At 45.7% G+C, this 23,771-nt stretch overlaps 1 protein-coding gene across 4 annotated transcripts in view; it reads left to right on the top strand.

Annotated features, from left to right (window-relative positions):
* The first annotated feature begins 1,964 nt into the window (after nt 1-1,964).
* The window catches only part of HGF (hepatocyte growth factor), a 212,316-nt gene continuing 190,509 nt past the window's right edge, over nt 1,965-23,771 (top strand). For 3 of the 4 annotated variants that reach the window (XM_029616760.1, XM_029616759.1, XM_029616761.1), the window contains exon 1: nt 1,965-2,130. In XM_029616760.1, the coding sequence (XP_029472620.1) occupies nt 2,076-2,130 (55 nt within the window). In that variant the 5' untranslated portion in view covers nt 1,965-2,075. The remainder of the gene's footprint in view (nt 2,131-23,771) is intronic. The other variant, XM_029616762.1, reaches the window with a different exon arrangement.

Genomic DNA, 23,771 nt, shown 5'->3' with positions numbered 1-23,771 from the left:
TTTAAAATTTGAGTGCAGTCCACAAACGCATGTATAGGATTGTTTTTGCATGAGCAACCCTTTAAAAATCTGCCTGAAAGTCATAGGAACTACAGATCAGGGTTTTTTTGTTTTCTCATGTGCTATTGACTCATGGTATGACTTAATGTCAGCTCTGGGGCTGGCGTTAAATTTGCCACATTAAAAAGGTCAACTGGAAATGTTTTGCATTGGGGTAATACTTAATAGCCTCATCTACATGGCATTTACATAATAATAGTAATAAACATGAGGATAAAGGTGAACCAGTGGATTTTCAGAAGGCGTTTGACAAAGTCCCTCATGAGAGGCTTCTAGGAAAAGTAAAAAGTCATGGGATAGGAGGCGATCTCTAGAAACAGGATGCTGGGCTTGATGGACCCTTGGTCTGACCCAGCTTGGCAATTTCTTATGTTCTTATTAGTTATGCATTTGTTTAGACACGCTAATCGCCTTATTGCATCGGGTCTAGCACATCCAAAATGTGTGTCCAACCGTGGGTTAACCTGTGCACTTTATTGCATGGGCCTCCTACTGCATGGAGTGAAGTAGCCTGGTGGGCTATAAATATATAGAGCAGTGGGCTATAAATCAAGGAAGCCCACATTCAAATCCTACTGCTGCTCTTTCTTTCTTTGCCCAAACGACTTCACTCTCAATTACAAAGTTAAATTCTGAGCCCCCAGGGGACAGGGAAATACAGAACCTGAAGGTGATCTGATCTAAGTGTCTGAAAGGTGAATTTCTTATGATGAAATGTGGACTTTCAGCTAATAAAACTACTCTTCAGGACCTGCTGCAATACTATTTCATTTCACATTTATATACCAAACTTACAAAGCAGATCACGGCAGATAAAAAAACCCCCATACAATTTCAACATTAAAACCAATAACCCCAACCCTCCCTCAATGCCAATAGGATGCCACCTTCCCACTCTTCTCCCTTACCCTAAAATATCTAACTGACCAATCTCTGCCTACAGCCATCTTAGGACTACTTCCTACTGCAACAAGTACAGACTGCTTACACTGCACTCTCTCTGGGCTGCTACCCCTGGCTTACTTTCCTGGTATCTGTCCGTCTTTTCTGTCTCTTCTAGCCAGGGAAGGAACAAATGACTACAATTATGTGGTGCCCAGTGATGTCTTAGTGACTTTAACTGGCGCGAGGGTTATTAAGCCTCCAAATTACTCTAATGAACAAAGTTGTTGGGTTTTTTTTCATGCAACAGCGTGCTGCTCAGTAGAGACCTGCTGGAGTGATGGACATGGCCGTACTTCTCTCCAGGGGCAGACGAGAGATGGAAGGAAGGAGTTAGCAGCATCTCGGGACAGAGGACAGACTGATGTCTCTGGAAAGAACCACAGAGCAGTCCTCACATTCACCTATGAGGGTGGCCTGTATGGGAGCATCCATGCAACTTCTTACAGACCTGGGAGATGAGAGTTTTGCTCAGTCTCAGTCTCCCGTGGGGGCCAGCCTGACCCCTGACAGATTTATCTTGAGGGCAAGCTGGAATTCCCAGGAAAAGGCACAGGAAAATATCAACAAATAAATAAAACATCCAGAGCTTAGAATGAGTGCAAGCAGCCTGCAGTCAATTACTACAGCGGATTATGTTACATAACAGAGCTGCAAGGAGTGGATTGTGTTTAATCTGCTTCTAGCAAACTATTTTATTTCTCTCTCCTCTTGGTTTTTCAGAGTTAGGCTTTAGGGGAGGACGAGGAAGCAGTAAACACAGTGCATTGATCCCTTGACCTGGCTTCTCTTAGTGCAAGTACAGAGTAAGAGCCGTGATTAAGTATGCAGGAAGTGTTTTAAGCTCTGCTGGCACTCGGCCAGCCTGCGAGGCTTTCTGCTTCATGGGGTTTAGCAGCGGGAGGGGAAGAGTTAAAGGATGTTGTCTAAACACAGTTTTTTACCGTAAGAGGGAGATCCATAGTTCAGAACGATTTTCCAGTTAATCACACAACAAGCTTAGATCATTGCAATAAAAGGAGCTGCCAGAGGGTCGCTGGCACCGCAGTTTGTCACCTTCGCGAGGACCCAGCATGTGGACAGGCAAACTCCTCCTGCTGCCGCTGCTCCTCATCATCACCTTTGCAGGTCAGTGCTCGGCCCTCAGCAGCCAGAACTTCTCTCTGCCACTTCTGGCGATGGGCGCTGTGCATGGAGCAATCTGTGCCTAGGAGAGGAAAATGCGTGCAGCTAGGAGCGTAAAGGCAGGCAGGGAGCGGAGGAGAGAGCAGGTTTCTCTGCCGATATCAAACCGCGAAAGCAGCGACTCCTCAGTGCCCATTCCAGCACGGACGCCTTTTCCTCCAGCTCTTCACCTGCAATTAGTAATCAATGCAGTACAGCTTGCATGCGATGATGCTTACAAGTTATTAGCTGCTTTTATGGCCATAAGCAATTTCTTTCTTAAAAATGAAAGGTTTGTTGCATTTTGCTGTTTATATCACTAAAAGAAATCAAGATGACATTAGAATATTTCTATAGAGATTGGGTTAATTCCTGTAAAAAAACAAATGGCATCACTTTACCAGACTAAAGAGAATGTCATCAGTGACTTCCAAATCCAGATGTGAGGGGATAGCACAAGATGCCAGCGATAATCAAACAATAAATACCTACAAATCACCAAAATAGTTTCACGTCCCTGCTCCACCTCTGGAGTCCTTTGCATTACAATGGTTTAACTGGTTTCTGACTGAGGTTGTAATACTTTCCCCCCAATGTGGCTGAGAGAAACTCTTCTGGGAGGCTGACGAATGGCACCCGTGGAAGACACAGGAGGAGATAAACACCATGTAATCAAATCATTCTTCTTCCTTCTATGTTGATTTGTTTTTGAACTAAGTTCTAAAAAAGATATAATTCTATTTTAGCCCTATTTTGGGACTGGAGAAAAGTGCAGTAACAAGCACTGGATAAATCCTGATGCTTCAGATGCACAGTTCCTTGGACGTCTTTGAAAAATCATTTTAGTTAGAAAAGACTAGGAATGGAATTCTGTGCATGATAATAAAACTGTAAATCTGTATTTTCAGAGGGTCCCATTTCTTACAATATCTCAGCTCGGAATTTCCTTCCTCACCCTGATATTCTCTTTTTCGCTGATGCTGGTTGACTTTCTTCTTTTCATATTTTTTGAAACTCGTGTATTTGCGTTTTGTTGTAATCACAATAACGCTCATATTTTCTTATAAAAGCAGAGACTGCTTTCTATAATTTGTAATAACTGTAGTTCAGAACATTAAATATATGAAGATTTCATCTGTGAAATAACATTTGCTGCTGTATGATAAATATCTATATAAAATCAAATGTTTTATTTAACAGACACACAATAGGGTAGAATTAACCTGAGTTTGAAACTTGTGACCAGTAGCACCAATTTTCAAGACTTCAGTCCTGGCTACTGTCCAGGCGTGCATTTTTTGTATACATTCATGTTTCAAAAACAAAATGTGCGAAAGATGCACGCAAGAACAGTAGCCAGGGCTGAAGCCTTGAAAATTGGCACTACTGGTCAAACGTTTCAAACTTGTGCTAATTCAGCTCCATTTCGTGCCTGTTACCCTATGAACAATATAACTGCACACACTTTTCTATATTTTTATGTAGAACATAGCATAAGAAATATTTATACAAACCGACTCCAGGAAGAAATAATTCAATTTTCAGCTGTTGAAACTCTTGAACTATAAAAATATTGTTTTATGAGTCACTTAGAGACAATTTTCAGATTGTTGTAGCCTAGTTATCTAGCCAGGTAGGTGGCCCTCTGTGAGCCTGCAGTTTCAGCTGTTCCTGGAAGTGTTTTTAGGTCAGGAAAGCAAACAGCAGGAGTACATTTGGATTTTAAATGTATGCATGGAGCAGTGCCACCAATGGATCAAAAGTATACCTGCACTTAGAACATGTAACCTTCTAGGACCTTGTAGGACTGACACAAGTAGTTTCCCTTTGAAAATTATCTAGAAGGCAGACATGTACCTTCCAAGGATGCAGCTGATTCAAAAGTGCCCTTAAAGGTACATTATGCAAACTACATAAAGATTTTTAATGGTTTCCAAAACGTTCTATAATCTAATTTACCAGGCAGCCATAACCATTATTCATTTACGGTTTGAATGAACTTTTCCATGTAGAATTGTTTACAAATATAAAGAACCAGATTCATGGAATTTTCTTGTGAATGTCTTTCAGAGTCTTGCATGAGTCTCTGTATAAGCAGAACGGGATTCCCATGTTAGTGGTATCGATTCCAATAGTGTAAGAACTACTGACCTTCAGGGACACATAGGGCAGACCGCCAGCATCTATTGTCATTTTAAGTGGATCTAAAACTTATTTTTTAAATAAAAATTAGTAAAATAATGCACCTGAAGTGGTAAGGATGAGGGGATAGCGTGAAATGTGCAAGAGTTTGTCACTGAAAAAAGGTCAGCTTCTGGCCGTACATGCTGAGTACTCATTAGCAGAGCTGAAAGCCATGGCAAACATATCCTGTCTGATTCTCAGGGCTTTTCCAAAACATTGTGCAAAACTTGGAATGGGGCACTAGATTAAATATTACAAACTAATTTACTGTTTCTTAATCTAATCCTAGTTTCTCTAAAGGGTGCAATTCTGCACCCCTGGAGAGCTCTTTTCAGTTTGGGGAAATAGGGTTTTAACATTCTCCCTATGCTGCCTCAGCCATCACCAGATGAGATCCTTCATAGGCCTCTAAATAAGCTCTTCCTAGCATTCCCTGAGGTCACAGATTGGTAGAGAAGGAGCTGGAGAGGTCTTGTTGATATTCAGTATCAGAAGCTCTGCTCCCAGGAAGCTGTAACTGCACTCTAGACTTTGTGATTATTTCTCCTCAAGCATGTTAACTGCTCTCAATAACTCAGCTTGTCCTATGCCCCTGTAAATGACTGTTCTGTACTGCATCGTAGCTCTGCAGAGAGCAACTACAAAATCAAGCTACAAAATGCCAGAATATTTTATTCTTCTCCCTGCAGAAAGCCGTCATATGATTGTTGTATTGGTTAAGACTAAATAACTTTGCAGTTTATGGAGCCCAAAGCCACAACCAATACAGTCTCACATCACTAAGGTCTCTTGCCCACCACCACTGTTTTCAATTACACTTTTGGGGGATGTTCACAAGACGTTTGTAGGCTTTGCAACACTTGCACTTTTAAACTTGCCAGGCTGCAGCTTCTTTCAGTGTAAAATCTATGGTTTTTCACAATCAGTCTTATGATAGGCATTTTTATTTTATTCTTTAAAAATAAAGGTCTCGATAGCACATAAACATGTCTTTTGTAAGACTTTGATGTGTTTGCAAAAAATTCTAAACAGCATGACATTGTACAAAGTTTACGATGAACGCAGAGTAAAACCCTGGTTATAGGAAAGTTTCAAAATCATGTGAGAAAGCACTGCAAAGATTACATGCAGGAAGTCAGAAGGCAAAATGCATCTGTCCCTGCAGATGACAGAGTGCCCATAAGTATAAGGCAAAAAGCAGTCAGCAGCCCAAGCGCAGGAAAACAAGTTCATGACCATTCAAAAAATGGCATCTCCTGTTCCATATCACTGAAACCATTCAGATGGGATGAGTAGTGTCAGGCCACTGTTGTGAATGGTTTTATATCAGTAAAGAGCTGCATTACACAGGAGTGTGAATTGCTTTATATGGGTAGGAAGCTGCATCAGGGTGCATAAGTTAAGTTGAGAACATAAGAAATTGCCATGCTGGGTCAGACCAAGGGTCCATCAAGCCCAGCATCCTGTTTCCAACAGTGGCCAATCCAGGCCATAAGAACCTGGCAATTACCCAAAAAACTAAGTCTGTTTCATGTTACCATTGCTAGTAATAGCAGTGGCTATTCTCTAAGTGAACTTAATTAATAGCAGGTAATGGACTTCTCCTCCAAGAACTTATCCAATCCTTTTTTTTTAAAAACACAGCTACACTAACTTTCATCAGTGGATATAGATGCAAATTATCACTTCTAATCTCTGAAGTATGATCAGAAAAACAGCAGTGTAAATACTATTTCAGCACTGCAATTTATCCAAAATGAGCAGAATATGAAAGAACTCGTGTTCCTCCTCTGGCAGTCGGGAGCCGTCAGTAACTTCACCAGGTAACCAAAGTCATATCCACTGACAAAAGAAAAGCACAGTCAAAAGCAGTGATATAGCAACAGCCCATGACTGTCCAGGACCCTCTCTCATAATGGGAAAAATCTTGCTATTCCAGAGCAGCCAAGTCTGTAATAATCCTGGAAGGGCAAAAAGCTACAGCTCCAGAAACCCCCATCCAGTCCTCCTACCCACAACTCACCCTGTGACACTGAGGAAGTCCCAGGCGCCTTGCACAGAAAATAAAAACTCCACAGAGTTTTGCTTACACTACATTTAGATGTAGAAGCTGAGGAATGTAAATCTACAAATACTGAAGACTACAGCACTTCTGGCATAATGCCACCATTTCCAGGGTTTGTGCTGTTTCCGTGCCAACTCATCAGCAATTAATTTATTATTCCATGTGCTTAAAAAGTGTAAATAGCAAGAAGCAAGGATGATTCTTCCCTTTCTCCAAAATAGTACAGTCCAAAACCCGAAAGCGTAAGTTTGCTTACCGTAAACAGTGTTTTCCATAGATTGGATGAATTAGCCATGCTTTCTGGATGAGTTCATCTCATGGTCCAGGGCTTCTCTCCAAGCTTTAGAGTCTCCTCAGTCCACATTAAAGCAAGTACAAGTTATGAATGGTTGTCCAGGGAGAAGGGTGGATATGCAGAGTTAATTTATCCCGCCATTAACAAAAGTTTACAATAGGTTTATCTTGCTGAGAATCTACATCGTGGTGGGGGAGGGAGAATGGATTTATATTGGTGAGAAGCTGTGTAAGGGTGAGAGATGAATGGATTTATATTGGTGAGAAGCTGTGTCAGGGTGAGAGATGAATGGATTTATATTGGTGAGAAGCTGTGTCAGGGTGAGAGATGAATGGATTTATATTGGTGAGAAGCTGTGTCAGGGTGAGAGATGAATGGATTTATATTGGTGAGAAGCTGTGTCAGGGGGAGGGATGAATGGATTTATATTGGTGAGAAGCTGTGTCAGGGGGAGGGATGAATGGATTTATATTGGTGAGAAGCTGTGTCAGGGTGAGAGATGAATGGATTTATATTGGTGAGAAGCTGTGTCAGGGTGAGAGATGAATGGATTTATATTGGTGAGAAGCTGTGTCAGGGGGAGGGATGAATGGATTTATATTGGTGAGAAGCTGTGTAAGGGTGAGAGATGAATGGATTTATATTGGTGAGAAGCTGTGTCAGGGTGAGAGATGAATGGATTTATATTGGTGAGAAGCTGTGTCAGGGTGAGAGACGAATGGATTTATATTGGTGAGAAGCTGTGCCAGGGTGATAGACGAATGGATTTAAATTGGTGAGAAGCTGTGTCAGGGTGAGGGATGAATGGATTTATATTGGTGAGAAGCTGTGTCAGGGTGAGGGATGAATGGATTTATATTGGTGAGAAGCTGTGTCAGGGTGAGAGACGAATGGATTTATATTGGTGAGAAGCTGTGTCAGGGTGAGAGATGAATGGATTTATATTGGTGAGAAGCTGTGTAAGGGTGAGAGACGAATGGATTTATATTGGTGAGAAGCTGTGTCAGGGGGAGGGATGAATGGATTTATATTGGTGAGAAGCTGTGTCAGGGGGAGGGATGAATGGATTTATATTGGTGAGAAGCTGTGTCAGGGGGAGAGATGAATGGTAGGGATGTGAATCGTTTTAGGACGATTAAAATTATCATCCGATAATTTTAATATCGTCTTAAACCGTTATGGAACACAATACAATACAGATTCTAACGATTTATAGTTATAAATCGTTAGAATCGTGAGCCGGCACATTAAAACCCCCTAAAACCCACCCCCGACCCTTTAAATTAAATCCCCCACCCTCCCGAACCCCCCCCAAATAACTTAAATAACCTGCGGCTCCAGCGGCGGTCCGGAACGGCAGCGGTCCGGAATGGGCTCCTGATCCTGAATCTTGTCGTCTTCAGCCGGCGCCATTTTCCAAAATGGCGCCGAAAAATGGCGGCGGCCATAGACGAAAAAGATTGGACGGCAGGAGGTCCTTCCGGACCCCCGCTGGACTTTTGGCAAGTCTCGTGGGGGTCAGGAGGCCCCCCACAAGCTGGCCAAAAGTTCCTGGAGGTCCAGCGGGGGTCAGGGAGCGATTTCCCGCCGCGAATCGTTTTCGTACGGAAAATGGCGCCGGCAGGAGATCGACTGCAGGAGGTCGTTCAGCGAGGGTTCCGGCGCCTCGCTGAACGACCTCCTGCAGTCGATCTCCTGCCGGCGCCATTTTCCGTACGAAAACGATTCGCGGCGGGAAATCGCTCCCTGACCCCCGCTGGACCTCCAGGAACTTTTGGCCAGCTTGTGGGGGGCCTCCTGACCCCCACGAGACTTGCCAAAAGTCCAGCGGGGGTCCGGAAGGACCTCCTGCCGTCCAATCTTTTTCGTCTATGGCCGCCGCCATTTTTCGGCGCCATTTTGGAAAATGGCGCCGGCTGAAGACGACAAGATTCAGGATCAGGAGCCCGTTCCGGACCGCTGCCGTTCCGGACCGCCGCTGGACCCGCAGGTTATTTAAGTTATTTGGGGGGGGGGTTCGGGAGGGTGGGGGATTTAATTTAAAGGGTCGGGGGTGGGTTTTAGGGGGTTTTAATGTGCCGGTTTTTCGATTTTTCGATTTTTAACGATTTTTAACGATTTTTCACGATATTTTACCCCCCCCAAACGGCAACAATACGATTCCCTCCCCCTCCCAGCTGAAATCGATCGTTAAGACGATCGAGGACACGATTCACATCCCTAATGAATGGATTTATATTGGTGAGAAGCTGTGTCAGGGTGAGAGATGAATGGATTTATATTGGTGAGAAGCTGTGTCAGGGTGAGATATAAATGGATTTATATTGGTGAGAAGCTGTGCCAGGGTGAGAGACGAATGGATTTATATTGGTGAGAAGCTGTGTCAGGGTGAGGGATGAATGGATTTATATTGGTGAGAAGCTGTGTCAGGGTGAGAGACGAATGGATTTATATTGATGAGAAGCTCTGTCAGGGTGAGAGACGAATGGATTTATATTGGTGAGAAGCTGTGCCAGGGTGAGAGACGAATGGATTTATATTGGTGAGAAGCTGTGTCAGGGGGAGGGATGAATGGATTTATATTGGTGAGAAGCTGTGTCAGGGTGAGAGATGAATGGATTTATATTGGTGAGAAGCTGTGTCAGGGTGAGAGACGAATGGATTTATATTGGTGAGAAGCTGTGTCAGGGTGAGAGACGAATGGATTTATATTGGTGAGAAGCTGTGTCAGGGTGAGGGATGAATGGATTTATATTGGTGAGAAGCTGTGTCAGGGTGAGGGATGAATGGATTTATATTGGTGAGAAGCTGTGTAAGGGTGAGAGATGAATGGATTTATATTGGTGAGAAGCTGTGTCAGGGTGAGGGATGAATGGATTTATATTGGTGAGAAGCTGTGTAAGGGTGAGAGACGAATGGATTTATATTGGTGAGAAGCTGTGTCAGGGTGAGAGATGAATGGATTTATATTGGTGAGAAGCTGTGTCAGGGGGAGGGATGAATGGATTTATATTGGTGAGAAGCTGTGTCAGGGTGAGAGATGAATGGATTTATATTGGTGAGAAGCTGTGCCAGGGTGAGAGACGAATGGATTTATATTGGTGAGAAGGTGTGTCAGGGGGAGGGATGAATGGATTTATATTGGTGAGAAGCTGTGCCAGGGTGAGAGACGAATGGATTTATATTGGTGAGAAGGTGTGTCAGGGTGAGAGACGAATGGATTTATATTGGTGAGAAGGTGTGTCAGGGGGAGGGATGAATGGATTTATATTGGTGAGAAGCTGTGTAAGGGTGAGGGATGAATGGATTTATATTGGTGAGAAGCTGTGTAAGGGTGAGAGATGAATGGATTTATATTGGTGAGAAGGTGTGTCAGGGGGAGGGATGAATGGATTTATATTGGTGAGAAGCTGTGTCAGGGTGAGGGATGAATGGATTTATATTGGTGAGAAGCTGTGTAAGGGTGAGAGATGAATGGATTTATATTGGTGAGAAGCTGTGTCAGGGTGAGGGATGAATGGATTTATATTGGTGAGAAGCTGTGTAAGGGTGAGAGACGAATGGATTTATATTGGTGAGAAGCTGTGTCAGGGTGAGAGATGAATGGATTTATATTGGTGAGAAGCTGTGTCAGGGGGAGGGATGAATGGATTTATATTGGTGAGAAGCTGTGTCAGGGTGAGAGATGAATGGATTTATATTGGTGAGAAGCTGTGCCAGGGTGAGAGACGAATGGATTTATATTGGTGAGAAGCTGTGTCAGGGGGAGGGATGAATGGATTTATATTGGTGAGAAGCTGTGTCAGGGTGAGAGATGAATGGATTTATATTGGTGAGAAGCTGTGTCAGGGGGAGGGATGAATGGATTTATATTGGTGAGAAGCTGTGTCAGGGTGAGGGATGAATGGATTTATATTGGTGAGAAGCTGTGTAAGGGTGAGAGATGAATGGATTTATATTGGTGAGAAGGTGTGTCAGGGGGAGGGATGAATGGATTTATATTGGTGAGAAGCTGTGTCAGGGTGAGAGATGAATGGATTTATATTGGTGAGAAGGTCTGTGCGATCGGCGCTGAAGCCCGTCGGGGTAAGGCCTCTTGTTCCGCTTGCCCCCGATCGGGCCCCCTCGCAGATCGCCGACCGCTCTTCAACCTTCTTGCTGCCCTACTTACCTCCGGATCTGCAGGGCCACGAGCCCTCACCTTCTGCCGGCCACGACTCGACCCGCGAACTCCCGTCTCCGGCCGACCATGCGCCTAGCCCTGAGCCCGCTCCCAGAACCGACAGCGACCACCAGGACCCGCCCACCACGCTGTCGCAGCGGTGACGTCAGGGGCGCGACCGGCGGGGTATTTAAACCCCTGCTCTCCCCGGCGTCGCGCGCCTGGCGTCCCGCGCCGAAGGAGCGCGACAAAGGGGCCAGCCCCTTTGTGCGCCCCTTCGTGCAGCCCATTTGGGCTGCCCTGAAGGACCCTGAGGCATCATCCGGACCACCCTCACTCTCTCTGCAGGCCCAACGGACCCGAAGCCCACCTGCCAGCCTTCAGCCTTCAGCCAGGAAGCCAGAGGAGCCCTCAGCCAAGACCAACCAAGCGGCAGGAACACTGGAGTGAGTAGGCACCTCCCCAAAGTACCTCTCTCTTCCCCCCTGCCATTGGACAGCCATTGAACTACTCTCCCCCTGCCCTACTCGCCACCCTAACATCTCAATACGCCCCAATCCATATTAACTGCACTTTAACTGCACTTTACCCACATTGTCTAAACCACTGCATATTACTTGCCTAACCTGCATTGCCCTGCATTGTCTAAACTGTACTAACTGCATATACTGCATATCACTATTAACTGCATTAACTGTATTAACTGCATTAACTGTATTAACTGCATATACTGCATATCACTGTATTAACTGCATTAACTGTATTAACTGCATTTACTGCATATTATTGTACATTACCTGTATTGCCTAATCTGCCTAATCTGCCTTCTTTAATCTGCATGGTGTACTATCGGCATTACTTGCATCACTCTACCAGCACTGCGCCCTTTCCTTCAGCCAAACTCCCTACACCTTAAACCCTGCCCTATATCGCCCATACCCTCTCAGTATTCATCCCACCTACCTTTCTTGCCCCCTCCCTCCACCCTGGCCTCATCATCCGCAATGACCACTCAACACATCAGCCGCATCCACCTCCCCCACAACAGACGCCCCCATTTCTTCCGACCATCCCCCTCTTACAAGTCCCTCCTCCCTATTCTCACAACCCCCCTCAACCAAGTTCTAGGACTCACTACCCTATCTATCATTCTGTTCAACGCCCAATCACTCTCTAAAAAGACCCCCATTCTAAATGACCTCCTCACTGACGCCAAGCCAGACATCTGCGCGATCACGGAAACCTGGCTCAAAGAGACAGACATAGTCCTTTTGAACCAGCTACCCACTCACTCCTACGAAATCCTATCCATTCCAAGACCCAAGAAAAGAGGAGGTGGCATTCTCCTAGCCTTCAAGAAACACCTCAAGCTCAAACTCTCCCACGCCACCTCACCCACCAAACTAGAAATTGGTCTTTTCAAGTCCCCCTCACTACAGATCTGTCTTATCTATGCTCCCCCTGGCTCCATCGAACGGGACCCCTCCCCCGTAATTGAATTCCTATCCGCCAATATTAACTTTGAAATCCCCTCCATCATACTAGGAGACTTCAACCTCCATGTCGACGCCACTCCCCTCACCCCCTCTTGTGAGACTGTCCTCACTGCTCTCCAAGCATTAGGCCTTAGACAAATCATTGCCTCCCCCACCCATCAAGCTGGTCACTCCTTGGACCTCATATTCATTAACCACTGCTTCCTTCCATCCCATCCGCCCACTTGCTCCCCTGTACCCTGGTCTGACCACTTCCTCATAAAAGCCCTGCTCCCCCTTAACCTCCCTACTACTCCCACCCCCTCAAACAACTCTACCTTCACCTTTAGGAAACCCTGCTCAGGAGATGAATTAGCTCTTGCCATATCCAATGCCTCTACTAGCCTTGACTGCTCAAGTCCCGAAACTGCCATCTCATCCTGGCTCAGCACAACCCTTGAGATTGCAGACAAACTATGTCCCATCTCCAAACGTAACCTTACCCATTCCACAAAAAACCATCAACCATGGTACACGACAGAATTAAGATCCCTAAAAAACACCCTTAGGCAGCGAGAAAGAACGTGGCGAAAAGCCCCCTCACCCCAACTCGCCTCAAGCTACAAAACCACCCTTCACCAATACAGAATAACCACCCTTAAAACTAAAAGAGACTTCTACTCATCCAAGATCCACCAGTATATGTACAACCCTAAAGCCCTCTTTAATTATGTTGCCAACCTCACCAAATCCTCCCAGCCCGCTATCCCTGAGAACGAAGCCACCGCCAAGAGCGAAGAAATCACCCAATATTTCCTCGCTAAAATCACCAACATCCTCCGCAGATTTCAACACCCATCTCCCTCAATTCCCCTTTCCCCCCCCCCCCCTCTACCATCTGCCACCTCACCCACCCTCCAAACCCTCGACCTGACCTCCTCTAAAGAAGTGGAATCCATCCTCAAAAAACTCAAACCAGCATCACACCCCTCGGACACCATTCCCACTAAATCTCTCCTCTCCATCCCAAATACTATTTCCAAACCCATCGCAGACATCATAAACTCCTCCCTCTCTTCTGGCTCTGTCCCAGATATGCTCAAGCAAGCAATTGTTAAGCCCCTCTTAAAAAAACCAACACTAGACCCTAAAGACCCCACCAACTTCCGCCCCATCTCTAACCTGCCATTCCTCTCCAAAATTATGGAAAAGATTGTAAACATCCAACTCTCAGAATATCTGGAAAGTAATAATATTCTTCATCCAGCCCAATTCGGCTTCCGTAAATACCTCAACACGGAAACCCTCCTGCTTTCCCTCACAGATCACTTGCTCATAGGCATGGACCAAGGCAGCTGCTACCTCCTCGCCCTCCTCGACATCTCAGCGGCCTTCGACACCATCAACCACAACCACCTCATCAACCGCTTAACCGAAATAGGTATCTCCGGCCTAGCCCTGCTATGGTTCAAATCCTACCTTTCTAACAGAAAGTTCTCCGTCAAGATAGGAAACGCCAACACCACACTCTACCCCTTGTCCCAAGGCGTCCCCCAAGGCTCCTCTCTCTCCTCTACCCTTTTCAATATCTATCTCACTCCCCTATGTCACCTCCTCACTGACCTTGGCCTCAAATTCTACCTCTATGCAGATGACGTGCAAATCATCATTCCCATTCACAACTCCCTCTCAGATGCCCTTGCTTTCTGGAACACATGTCTTGCTAACATAAATGACTTCCTCTCCAACATCCACCTTGCACTAAACTCCTCTAAAACGGAGCTGCTCCTCATCTCTCCTCACCTCCCTCCTAAACCCCTGATCTCCAATGACCCAGCTTTCAACACCATAATGCCCCACACCACCGTAAGAGACCTTGGAGTAATCCTAGATCAACAACTCAATCTAAAAAAACAGATCAACACCACCCTCAAAGAAGGTTTCTTCAAGCTCAATATCCTGAAGAAACTCAGACCCCTCCTCCACTATCATGACTTCCGTACCGTCATCCAAGCCACCCTCTCATCAAAGCTCGACTACTGTAACGCCCTCCTCCTTGGTCTACCCTCCTCCACCACCAAACCCTTACAAATGTTCCAAAATGCTATCGCCAGGGTCATTACCAACTCACGGAAAGCCGATCACATCACTCCTATACTCAAAGAACTCCACTGGCTCCCCATCGCATCCCGAATTCTCTTTAAAACCTTAACCATAGTTCACAAATCCATCCACACATACAACTCTAACTGGCTAGATGAACCCTTTTGTCACATACGCACCGAACGACCCACCCGTACTGTCAATAAAGGCACCCTCTCCATTCCCCCCTTAAAAAAAGCCCACCTTACTTCCACCAGGGATCGCGCCCTTTCCATTGCAGGCCCTAAGCAATGGAACGCCCTCCCCACCACACTCAGGCTGGAGCCATGTTACTCCAAGTTCAGAAAAAAAACTCAAAACATGGCTCTTCCGACAAGCCTACCCTGACTAACCTCCCCCTCCCCCCCCCCTTGACCCCAACTTATTGCTCCTCCCCCTCCCCTACCAACCCCCGCCCTCCTGAACCCTCTCCTATACTTTCCTATAAGTAACCCACTTAAATTTGTATTCTTTCCTGTAAATAGCACGTTACAGCCTCAACTCTTGTAAATAATCTGCCTAAACTTGTATATAGTCCTCTAAATAGCTCGTTACAGTTTTAATGCTTTAATTTCTATGCCCCTGCTCTATGTATAATCCTCCTTGTTTTCCCCTCCCTGTTGATTGTAATTTCTGCCTTTAGTTACAATGTGAACCGGTATGATGTTTGCATACTAATACCGGTATATAAAAGTTTTCAAATAAATAAATAAGGTGTGTCAGGGGGAGGGATGAATGGATTTATATTGGTGAGAAGCTGTGTCAGGGGGAGGGGTGAATGGATTTATATTGGTGAGAAGCTGTGTCAGGGGGATGGATGAATGGATTTATATTGGTGAGAAGCTGTGTAAGGGTGAGAGACGAATGGATTTATATTGGTGAGAAGCTGTGTCAGGGGGAGGGATGAATGGATTTATATTGGTGAGAAGCTGTGTCAGGGGGAGGGAATGAATGGATTTATATTGGTGAGAAGCTGTGTAAGGGTGAGAGATGAATGGATTATATTGGTGAGAAGCTGTGTCAGGGGGAGGGATGAATGGATTTATATTGGTGAGAAGCTGTGTCAGGGGGAGGGATGAATGGATTTATATTGGTGAGAAGCTGTGTCAGGGGGAGGGATGAATGGATTTATATTGGTGAGAAGCTGTGTAAGGGTGAGAGATGAATGGATTTATATTGGTGAGAAGCTGTGTCAGGGGGAGAGATGAATGGATTTATATTGGTGAGAAGCTGTGTCAGGGGGAGGGATGAATGGATTTATATTGGTGAGAAGCTGTGTCAGGGGGAGGGATGAATGGATTTATATTGGTGAGAAGCTGTGTAAGGGTGAGAGATGAATGGATTTATATTGGTGAGAAGCTGTGTCAGGGGGAAGAGATGAATGGATTTATATTGGTGAGAAGCTGTGTCAGGGGGAGGGATGAATGGATTTATATTGGTGAGAAGCTGTGTCAGGGTGAGAGATGAATGGATTTATATTGGTGAGAAGCTGTGTCAGGGGGAGGGATGAATGGATTTATATTGGTGAGAAGCTGTGTCAGGGTGAGAGATGAATGGATTTATATTGGTGAGAAGCTGTGTCAGGGGGAGGGATGAATGGATTTATATTGGTGAGAAGCTGTGTCAGGGTGAGAGATGAATGGATTTATATTGGTGAGAAGCTGTGTCAGGGGGAGAGATGAATGGATTTATATTGGTGAGAAGCTGTGTCAGGGGGAGAGATGAATGGATTTATATTGGTGAGAAGCTGTGTCAGGGTGAGAGATGAATGGATTTATATTGGTGAGAAGCTGTGTCAGGGGGAGGGATGAATGGATTTATATTGGTGAGAAGCTGTGTCAGGGTGAGGGATGAATGGATTTATATTGGTGAGAAGCTGTGTCAGGGGGAGGGATGAATGGATTTATATTGGTGAGAAGCTGTGTCAGGGGGAGGGATGAATGGATTTATATTGGTGAGAAGCTGTGTCAGGGTGAGAGATGAATGGATTTATATTGGTGAGAAGCTGTGTCAGGGGGAGGGATGAATGGATTTATATTGGTGAGAAGGTGTGTCAGGGGGAGGGATGAATGGATTTATATTGGTGAGAAGGTGTGTCAGGGGGAGGGATGAATGGATTTATATTGGTGAGAAGCTGTGTCAGGGGGAGGGATGAATGGATTTATATTGGTGAGAAGCTGTGTCAGGGTGAGAGATGAATGGATTTATTTTGGTGAGAAGCTGTTTCAGGGGGAGGGGTGAATGGATTTATATTGGTGAGAAGCTGTGTCAGGGTGAGGGGTGAATGGATTTATATTGGTGAGAAGCTGTGTCAGGGAGAGGGGGTGAATGGATTTATATTGGTGAGAAGCTGTCAGGGTGGGGGATGAATGGATTTATTTATTTATTTTATTTATTTATTTATTTAACATTTTTCTATACCAACCTTCATGAAAAATTTCATATCAGATCGGTTTACATATAACAAAGGGTATAACTTAAACAAAAACAATTCACTCGAAGAGGAAGTTACATATAACAGGGTAGATAACTTGGGGCTAGGCTAGTCAGAGGTAAAGAACAGTGTAACTGAGGAGAACTAGAGAAGGCAATGAAACAAAAGAAATGGCGGCTTAATTATAATGTCTAAACATGGCGAGGCATTAGCCGGTAAAGCAGAGTCCTGTCCGGTTGACAATTAATGGCTTAGAAAGTTAGGGGAAGGCCTGGAGGAAGAGCCAGGTCTTAAGTTTTTTTCGGAAAGTTCGAGGGCAAGGTTCTAGTCTGAGGTCAGTGGGCATATTGTTCCAGATGGTTGGACCCGCTGTAGAGAATGCTCGTTCTTTGGTGGATGAAAGTCGCGTGGTTTTGTTGGGAACTTGCAGGGTGCCTTTGTACGCTTCTTTTATAGGTCTTGAGGATGAATATAATTTGAGAGGAATCTGGAGGTCTAGTTGTTGTTGATTGTATTTGGATTTATGAATTGTGGTGAGGGCCTTGTGCATTATTCTATATTTTATTGGCAGCCAGTGAAGGTTCCGTAGTATGGGAGTGATGTGCGAACCTCTGTTGGTGTTGGTTAGGATTCTGGCTGCCGAATTCTGGAGCATCTGTAATGGTTTGATAGAGGAGAAAGGGAGTCCAAGAAGGAGAGCGTTGCAGTAATCTGTTTTGGAAAAGAGCGTGGTTTGGAGCATGGTTCTGAAATCCTGGAAATGGAGGAGAGGTTTGAGCCTTTTCATAACTTGGAGTCTATAAAAACCATCCTTGGAGGTGTTGATGGATTTCTTTAGATTCAGGTGGTTATCGAGGATGACTCCTAGGTCCCTTACTTGTGAGATCTGGGTGTTGGATGAAGTCAGATGGGTTAGGGCTGAGTGGTCGGTGGAGATGAGAAGGAGTTCTGTCTTGGATGTATTGAGGACTAGGTTTAGACCGGAGAGTAGGCAGTTTATAGCTTGAAAGCAGCTTTCCCAGTATGAGAGCGTTTTAGAGAGTGATTCTGTTATGGGGATCAGAATCTGTACGTCATCTGCATAGAGGTAGTGGATTAATTTTAATTTTGTAAGCAGCTGGCAGAGGGGGAGGAGGTAGATATTGAAGAGAGTGGGGGACAGGGAAGATCCTTGAGGTACGCCTAAAGTTGATTTGACGTCTGAAGATTCTTTATTATTAATGTTTACTTTAAAACTCCTGTTGCTGAGGAAAGAGGAGAACCATTTGTGTGCGGATCCTGATAATCTGATTTCTGAAAGCCGATTTAGTAGGATGGTGTGGTTCACGGTGTCAAAGGCTGCAGAGATATCTAGAAGGATCAGGATGAATGACAGTCCTTTGTCAAGGCCCATGATGATGTGGTCCGAGAGTGAGATAAGGAGGGATTCTGTGCTTAATGATTTACAAAAACCGTATTGGGATGGATAGAGGATATTGTGCTCTTCCAGATAATCTGAGAGTTGCGTATTTACCAATTTCTCCATGATTTTGGCCAGAAAAGGAAGGTTAGATATGGGGCGGAAATTGGCGGGATCTCTCGTGTCCAGGTTAGGTTTCTTTAGGAGGGGTTTGAGAGAGGCCATTTTTAGTCTGTTGGGGTATATTCCTTGGGAAAGTGAGCAGTTTATGATATTGGTCAAAGGTCTGGAGATAGTCGTTGGGATGAGAAGCAGAAGTTTAGTTGGAATGTGATCTGATGGGTGGTTGGAAGGTTTCAGCTTCTTAAGTAAGGATTCGATCTCTAGTGGGGTAGTTGGTTCAAAGGAATCTAGGTTAGCTCCAGGGTGAGGAATGGAGTCGTAGGTAGGGATGGGGGGGGGGTTGTGTTGGTGGGAAGGCGAGCTAGAGTGTCTGCAGTTTTTTTCTGAAAGAACAGTGCTAGTTCATTTGCTTTGGATTGAGCTTGGTCATCTGGTATGACGTGGGTGGGGGATTTAGTGAGTTGGGAGACATATGAGAACAGGGTCCTAGCATTGAATTGGAGGTCGTGGATTCTGCTGGCATAGAAGTCTCTTTTTGTCCGTAAGATGGAATTCTTGTAGAGATGTAATGTGTGTTTGTAGTTTTATCTGCTTAAGTTCGGAGGAGAACCAGGGTTGCTTCTTTTTTATGCATTGGGTTGATTGTTTTGACTGCTTTAGGGCAAACTTTATTTGCGATCGATTCTGTGATATTGTGCGTTTATATTGTGATATTTATACTGTGATACTGTGCGTTTATATTGTGCGTTTATATTCTCATCAATATTTATATTGGTGAGAAGCTGTGTCAGGGTGAGGGATGAATGGATTTATATTGGTGAGAAGCTGTGTCAGGGTGGGGGTGTGAATGGATTTATTTTAGTTGGAAGCTGCATCAGGGTGGGGGTGTGAATAGTTTTATTTTGGTGTAAACTGTCCTGACATTTCTGAATGCTTGCATGGTTTTACATGTTTAGAGTCAGGGAGGGTCTGGATGTTGCTGAGATTTCCTTGGGGAGAGGAAGGATCAGGTTTTCTTCTGCCTGTACCTCTCGCCTTCCCCTCAAGCTGACCCAGGTGCTGTTTGCTGGCAGGATAAGCAGGCAGTGCACTCGGGCAGAGACTGAAGGAAGCCAGGTTTAAACTGAAAGATGCCCAAAAAACAAAGGACAAGCTGTTCACATCAGGGCAGAGGGCAAACAGATGAAACATACTGGGACCCAAAGGCCACATCAAAACACAAGAGAAGAGAAGCTAACAAGAAGCCCTCAAACGTAGGTCACACTAAGAGCGGAAAAAGCAATAATGAGAGAGTGAGAAACAGAGCAAAAAAGTCCACAAATGTGGGCCAAATAAGGCAGAAGGTCCGAGATGTGGCAAGACAGGACTCAGGCATGAAGACAGGAGGGTCACCCCTAGGAATAACTAGGACGCAAGCTGAGGGAAGGACTCACTATGAGGCTGATGTAACCATGAGGCAGAACCAAACATGGCTGCAGCAGGATCTTGTGACTTCTATCTATGGCCCAATTTCCAGTCTGAGCCCGATTAAAATCAATTATTGAATGCTAAGAGTTTTACAAATGTTTTTTAATCCTTGCTCAGTTAGACTCACTAGATCCAGGCAAGAAAGAAGTCAATATTGACTGAAGTGAACAGCAAACTTATTCAGGAAACGTTACACACAGAAAGGTTAATTTTAAAAGACGCGCTGATTTTGTTACATGCTCGTGGTGACGTCATAGGTCTTTGGGAGGGAACTTGACCCTAAAACCCTTCTAATTAGTTTTTTTTTTAATTTCAATCTTTACCTGCTCTCTGGAGCAGTAGTAGGTTCCTTGCACTGATGGCTGCCGGCGCATACTTCACAGGGACAGTGCCTAATGGTGCTGTCCCGGCCTGCCCACAGCCCACCCATACCCTGTCCCTGGTCCTCCCTGCCCCTTTTTTAAAAGCCGGCTCTTCCGTGCGTACTGGAATATACGGGCATGGCCATGGCCTGGCCACACACTTATCTCCAGTATTTTATGTGCGCCAGCCTTTGAAAATTGGGCCAATAAAGTTGAATTTTAAAAACTAGGTGCGCACCAAAATTTGGAGATATGAGCACATGTAGGACATGCATGCACCCACCCGATTTTAGAAAGCACTCACATGCACGCACTGGTCCCGATGCATGAATATCTCACATTGGATGAAAAAGGGTGGAATGTGGGCAGGGTCGTTGCAGGGAGTTGATAAAGGATGCACCCAGAAGTTACTGCTCACTTTACCGTGCTGTGTAACTTTGCTTCTCCTATGGAGGAGGTCTAAGTCTTAATAAAACTATTTCCAAGCATCTGGGCGGGGTTTAAGGGGTCTAGGGGTAATCTGGGGAACTGAGGATAAAGAACCAGGGGGGTTTGAACCTAGCTCTAGGTTGGGTGAACTGGTGGACAAACTGGTGAAACTGGTCAAGGTGTGGACATGCGACTGTTATAAAATTCCCTTATTTAAGCCACTGAAACCCGATTTACACTGCTGGGCGTGCTCAAGCTTAAAATTGGACACACACATACGTGCACCAAGGATATTTTATGACATATGTGCATGCATGTTATAAAAGTGCCGTGTCTCTGGACGCACACCAACTCACATGCGTATATGTGCACCCGCGCACCCATATGAAAGTTACCGTTATAGTCTGGCCTGTATATTCAGCGGGGATTATGCTCATAATTAATCCTTTTAATATAATTGGATAAAGTTATGTGCACAAAAACTTTCAATATTGAACTCAAAATATATTTCAGCTTAGCTCTAACTTTTGTGTATGGACACATGGGAAGCTGATATAATATTGCTTGATGAGCTAAATACATTGTTGTTGTATTCATGGAGCTGTCGCAACCTGCAGGGAGAATCCCTGCAGGTCCCCACCATTGGCAGGTGGATCCAGGTAAGGCAGAGGCCCAGCTGGAGTGGGGCCTGTGCTGAAGGAGGAGAGATCCGTCGAACATTGGGTCAGAGTGGACGTCGATCAGGCAAGCCTGGTAGCAGGGAGTGGCCGGTGGCCGGTGGCAGGTGGTGTTCAGAATTATCCGGGGACCCACAGAGGTCATTGGCAGGCAGCAATCAAGAGAAACCAGAAGTCAGGCCTAGGTCAACACCGGGTATCCATCCAAATGGAAAGAAGGACAGATAGACAGGGCCAGAGGATGAGGAGAAGAGCAAGCATGAAGGGACGGATTTTAAATGCCCTGCGCACGTAAATCCGGCCGGATTTACACGCGCAGGGCCCTCGTGCACCGGCGTGCCTATTTTGCATAGGCCGCCGGCGTGCGCAAGTCCCGGGGCTTCGTAAAAGGGGCGGGGAGGGGCGTGTCGGGGGCGTTCCCGAAATGACGCGGCATTTCGGGGGCGTGCCGTGGCGTTTCGAGGGCGTGGAGCTGGCCCGAGGGCGTGGTTGAGGCCTCCGGACCAGCCCCCGGGTCGGGTGATGGCGCGCCAGCAGCCCGCTGGCGTGCGCAGATTTACATCTGCTTTTAGCAGGCGTAAATCTGCCAACAAAGGTAAGGTGGGGTTTAGATAGGGCCGGGGGGGTGGGTTAGGTAGGGAAAGGGAGGGGAAGGTGGGGGCAAGGCGAAGGAAAGTTCCCTCCGAGGCCGCTCCGAAATCGGAGCGGCCTCGGAGGGAACAGGCAGCGCGCGCTGGGCTCGGCGCGTGCAGGTTGCACAAATGTGCACCCTCTTGCATGCGCCTACCCCGGATTTTATAAGATACGCGCGGCTACGCGCGTATCTTATAAAATCCAGCATACGTTTGTTCGCGCCTGGTGTGCGAACAAAAGTACGCGATCGCGCAAATTTTTAAAATCTACCCCGAAGTGAGGAGACAAAAATAACTAAAGAACTGAAGACAAGCATGCTGAAACTGAAGAATTAATGATAAGGGGGCGGATTTTAAATGCCCTGCGCACTTAAATCCGGCCGGATTTACGCGCGCAGGGCCCTCGCACGCCGGTGCGCCTATTTTGCATAGGCCGCCAGCGCGCGCAAGTCCCGGGGCTTTGTAAAAGGGGCGTGCCCGGAGCGACGCGGTGTTTCGGGGGCGGCGATGCGGGTGTGGTTTTGGCCCGGGGGTGTTCCGGGGGCATGGCCGTGGCATCTGTACCAGCCCCCGGGACCAGAACACGGAGTGGGGCTGCCAGCCGGCGTACGCAAAGTTACGCCTGCTGAAAGCAGGCGTAACTTTGCCGACAAAGGTGGGGGGGGGGGGTTAGATAGGGCCGGGGGGGGGGGGGTTAGGTAGGGGAAGAGAAGGTGCAGGGGAGGGCGAAGGAAATTTCCCTCCGAGGCCGCTCCGATTTTGGAATGGCCTTGGAGGGAACAGGCAGCGCGCGCTGGGCTCGGCGCGCGCAGGTTGCACAAATGTGCACCCCCTTGCGCGCGCAGACCCCGGATTTTATAAGATACGCGCGGCTACGCACGTATCTTATAAAATCCAGCGTACTTTTGTTCGCGCCTGGTGCGCGAACAAAAGTACGCGATCGCGCAAATTTTTAAAATCTACCCCAAGCACGCTGGAACTGAAGAATTAAAGATAAGGATGCTGAAACTGAAGAATTAAAGACAAGCACGCTGAAACTGAAGAATTAAAGATAAGGACGCTGAAACTGAAGAATTAAAGACAAGCACGCTGAAACTGAAGAATTAAAGATAAGGACGCTGAAACTGAAGAATTAAAGACAAGCACGCTGAAACTGAAGAATTAAAGATAAGGACGCTGAAACTGAAGAATTAAAGACAAGCACGCTGAAACTGAAGAATTAAAGATAAGGACGCTGAAACTGAAGAATTAAAGATAAGGACGCTGGAACTGAAGAATTAAAGATAAGGACGCTGAAACTGAAGAATTAAAGACAAGCACGCTGAAACTGAAGAATTAAAGATAAGGACGCTGAAACTGAAGAATTAAAGACAAGCACGCTGAAACTGAAGAATTAAAGATAAGGACGCTGAAACTGAAGAATTAAAGACAAGCACGCTGAAACTGAAGAATTAAAGATAAGGACGCTGAAACTGAAGAATTAAAGACAAGCACGCTGAAACTGAAGAATTAAAGATAAGGACGCTGAAACTGAAGAATTAAAGACAAGCACGCTGAAACTGAAGAATTAAAGATAAGGACGCTGAAACTGAAGAATTAAAGACAAGCACGCTGAAACTGAAGAATTAAAGATAAGGACGCTGAAACTGAAGAATTAAAGACAAGCACGCTGGAACTGAAGAATTAAAGATAAGGACGCTGAAACTGAAGAATTAAAGATAAGGACGCTGAAACTGAAGAATTAAAGATAAGGACGCTG

This window comes from Rhinatrema bivittatum, chromosome 9 (genome assembly GCF_901001135.1).
Source record: "Rhinatrema bivittatum chromosome 9, aRhiBiv1.1, whole genome shotgun sequence".
Classification (NCBI taxonomy): Eukaryota; Metazoa; Chordata; class Amphibia; order Gymnophiona; family Rhinatrematidae; genus Rhinatrema; species Rhinatrema bivittatum.
The sequence above is the reverse complement of the archived record's forward strand: the minus strand, read 5'-3'. Positions and strand labels throughout refer to the sequence as shown.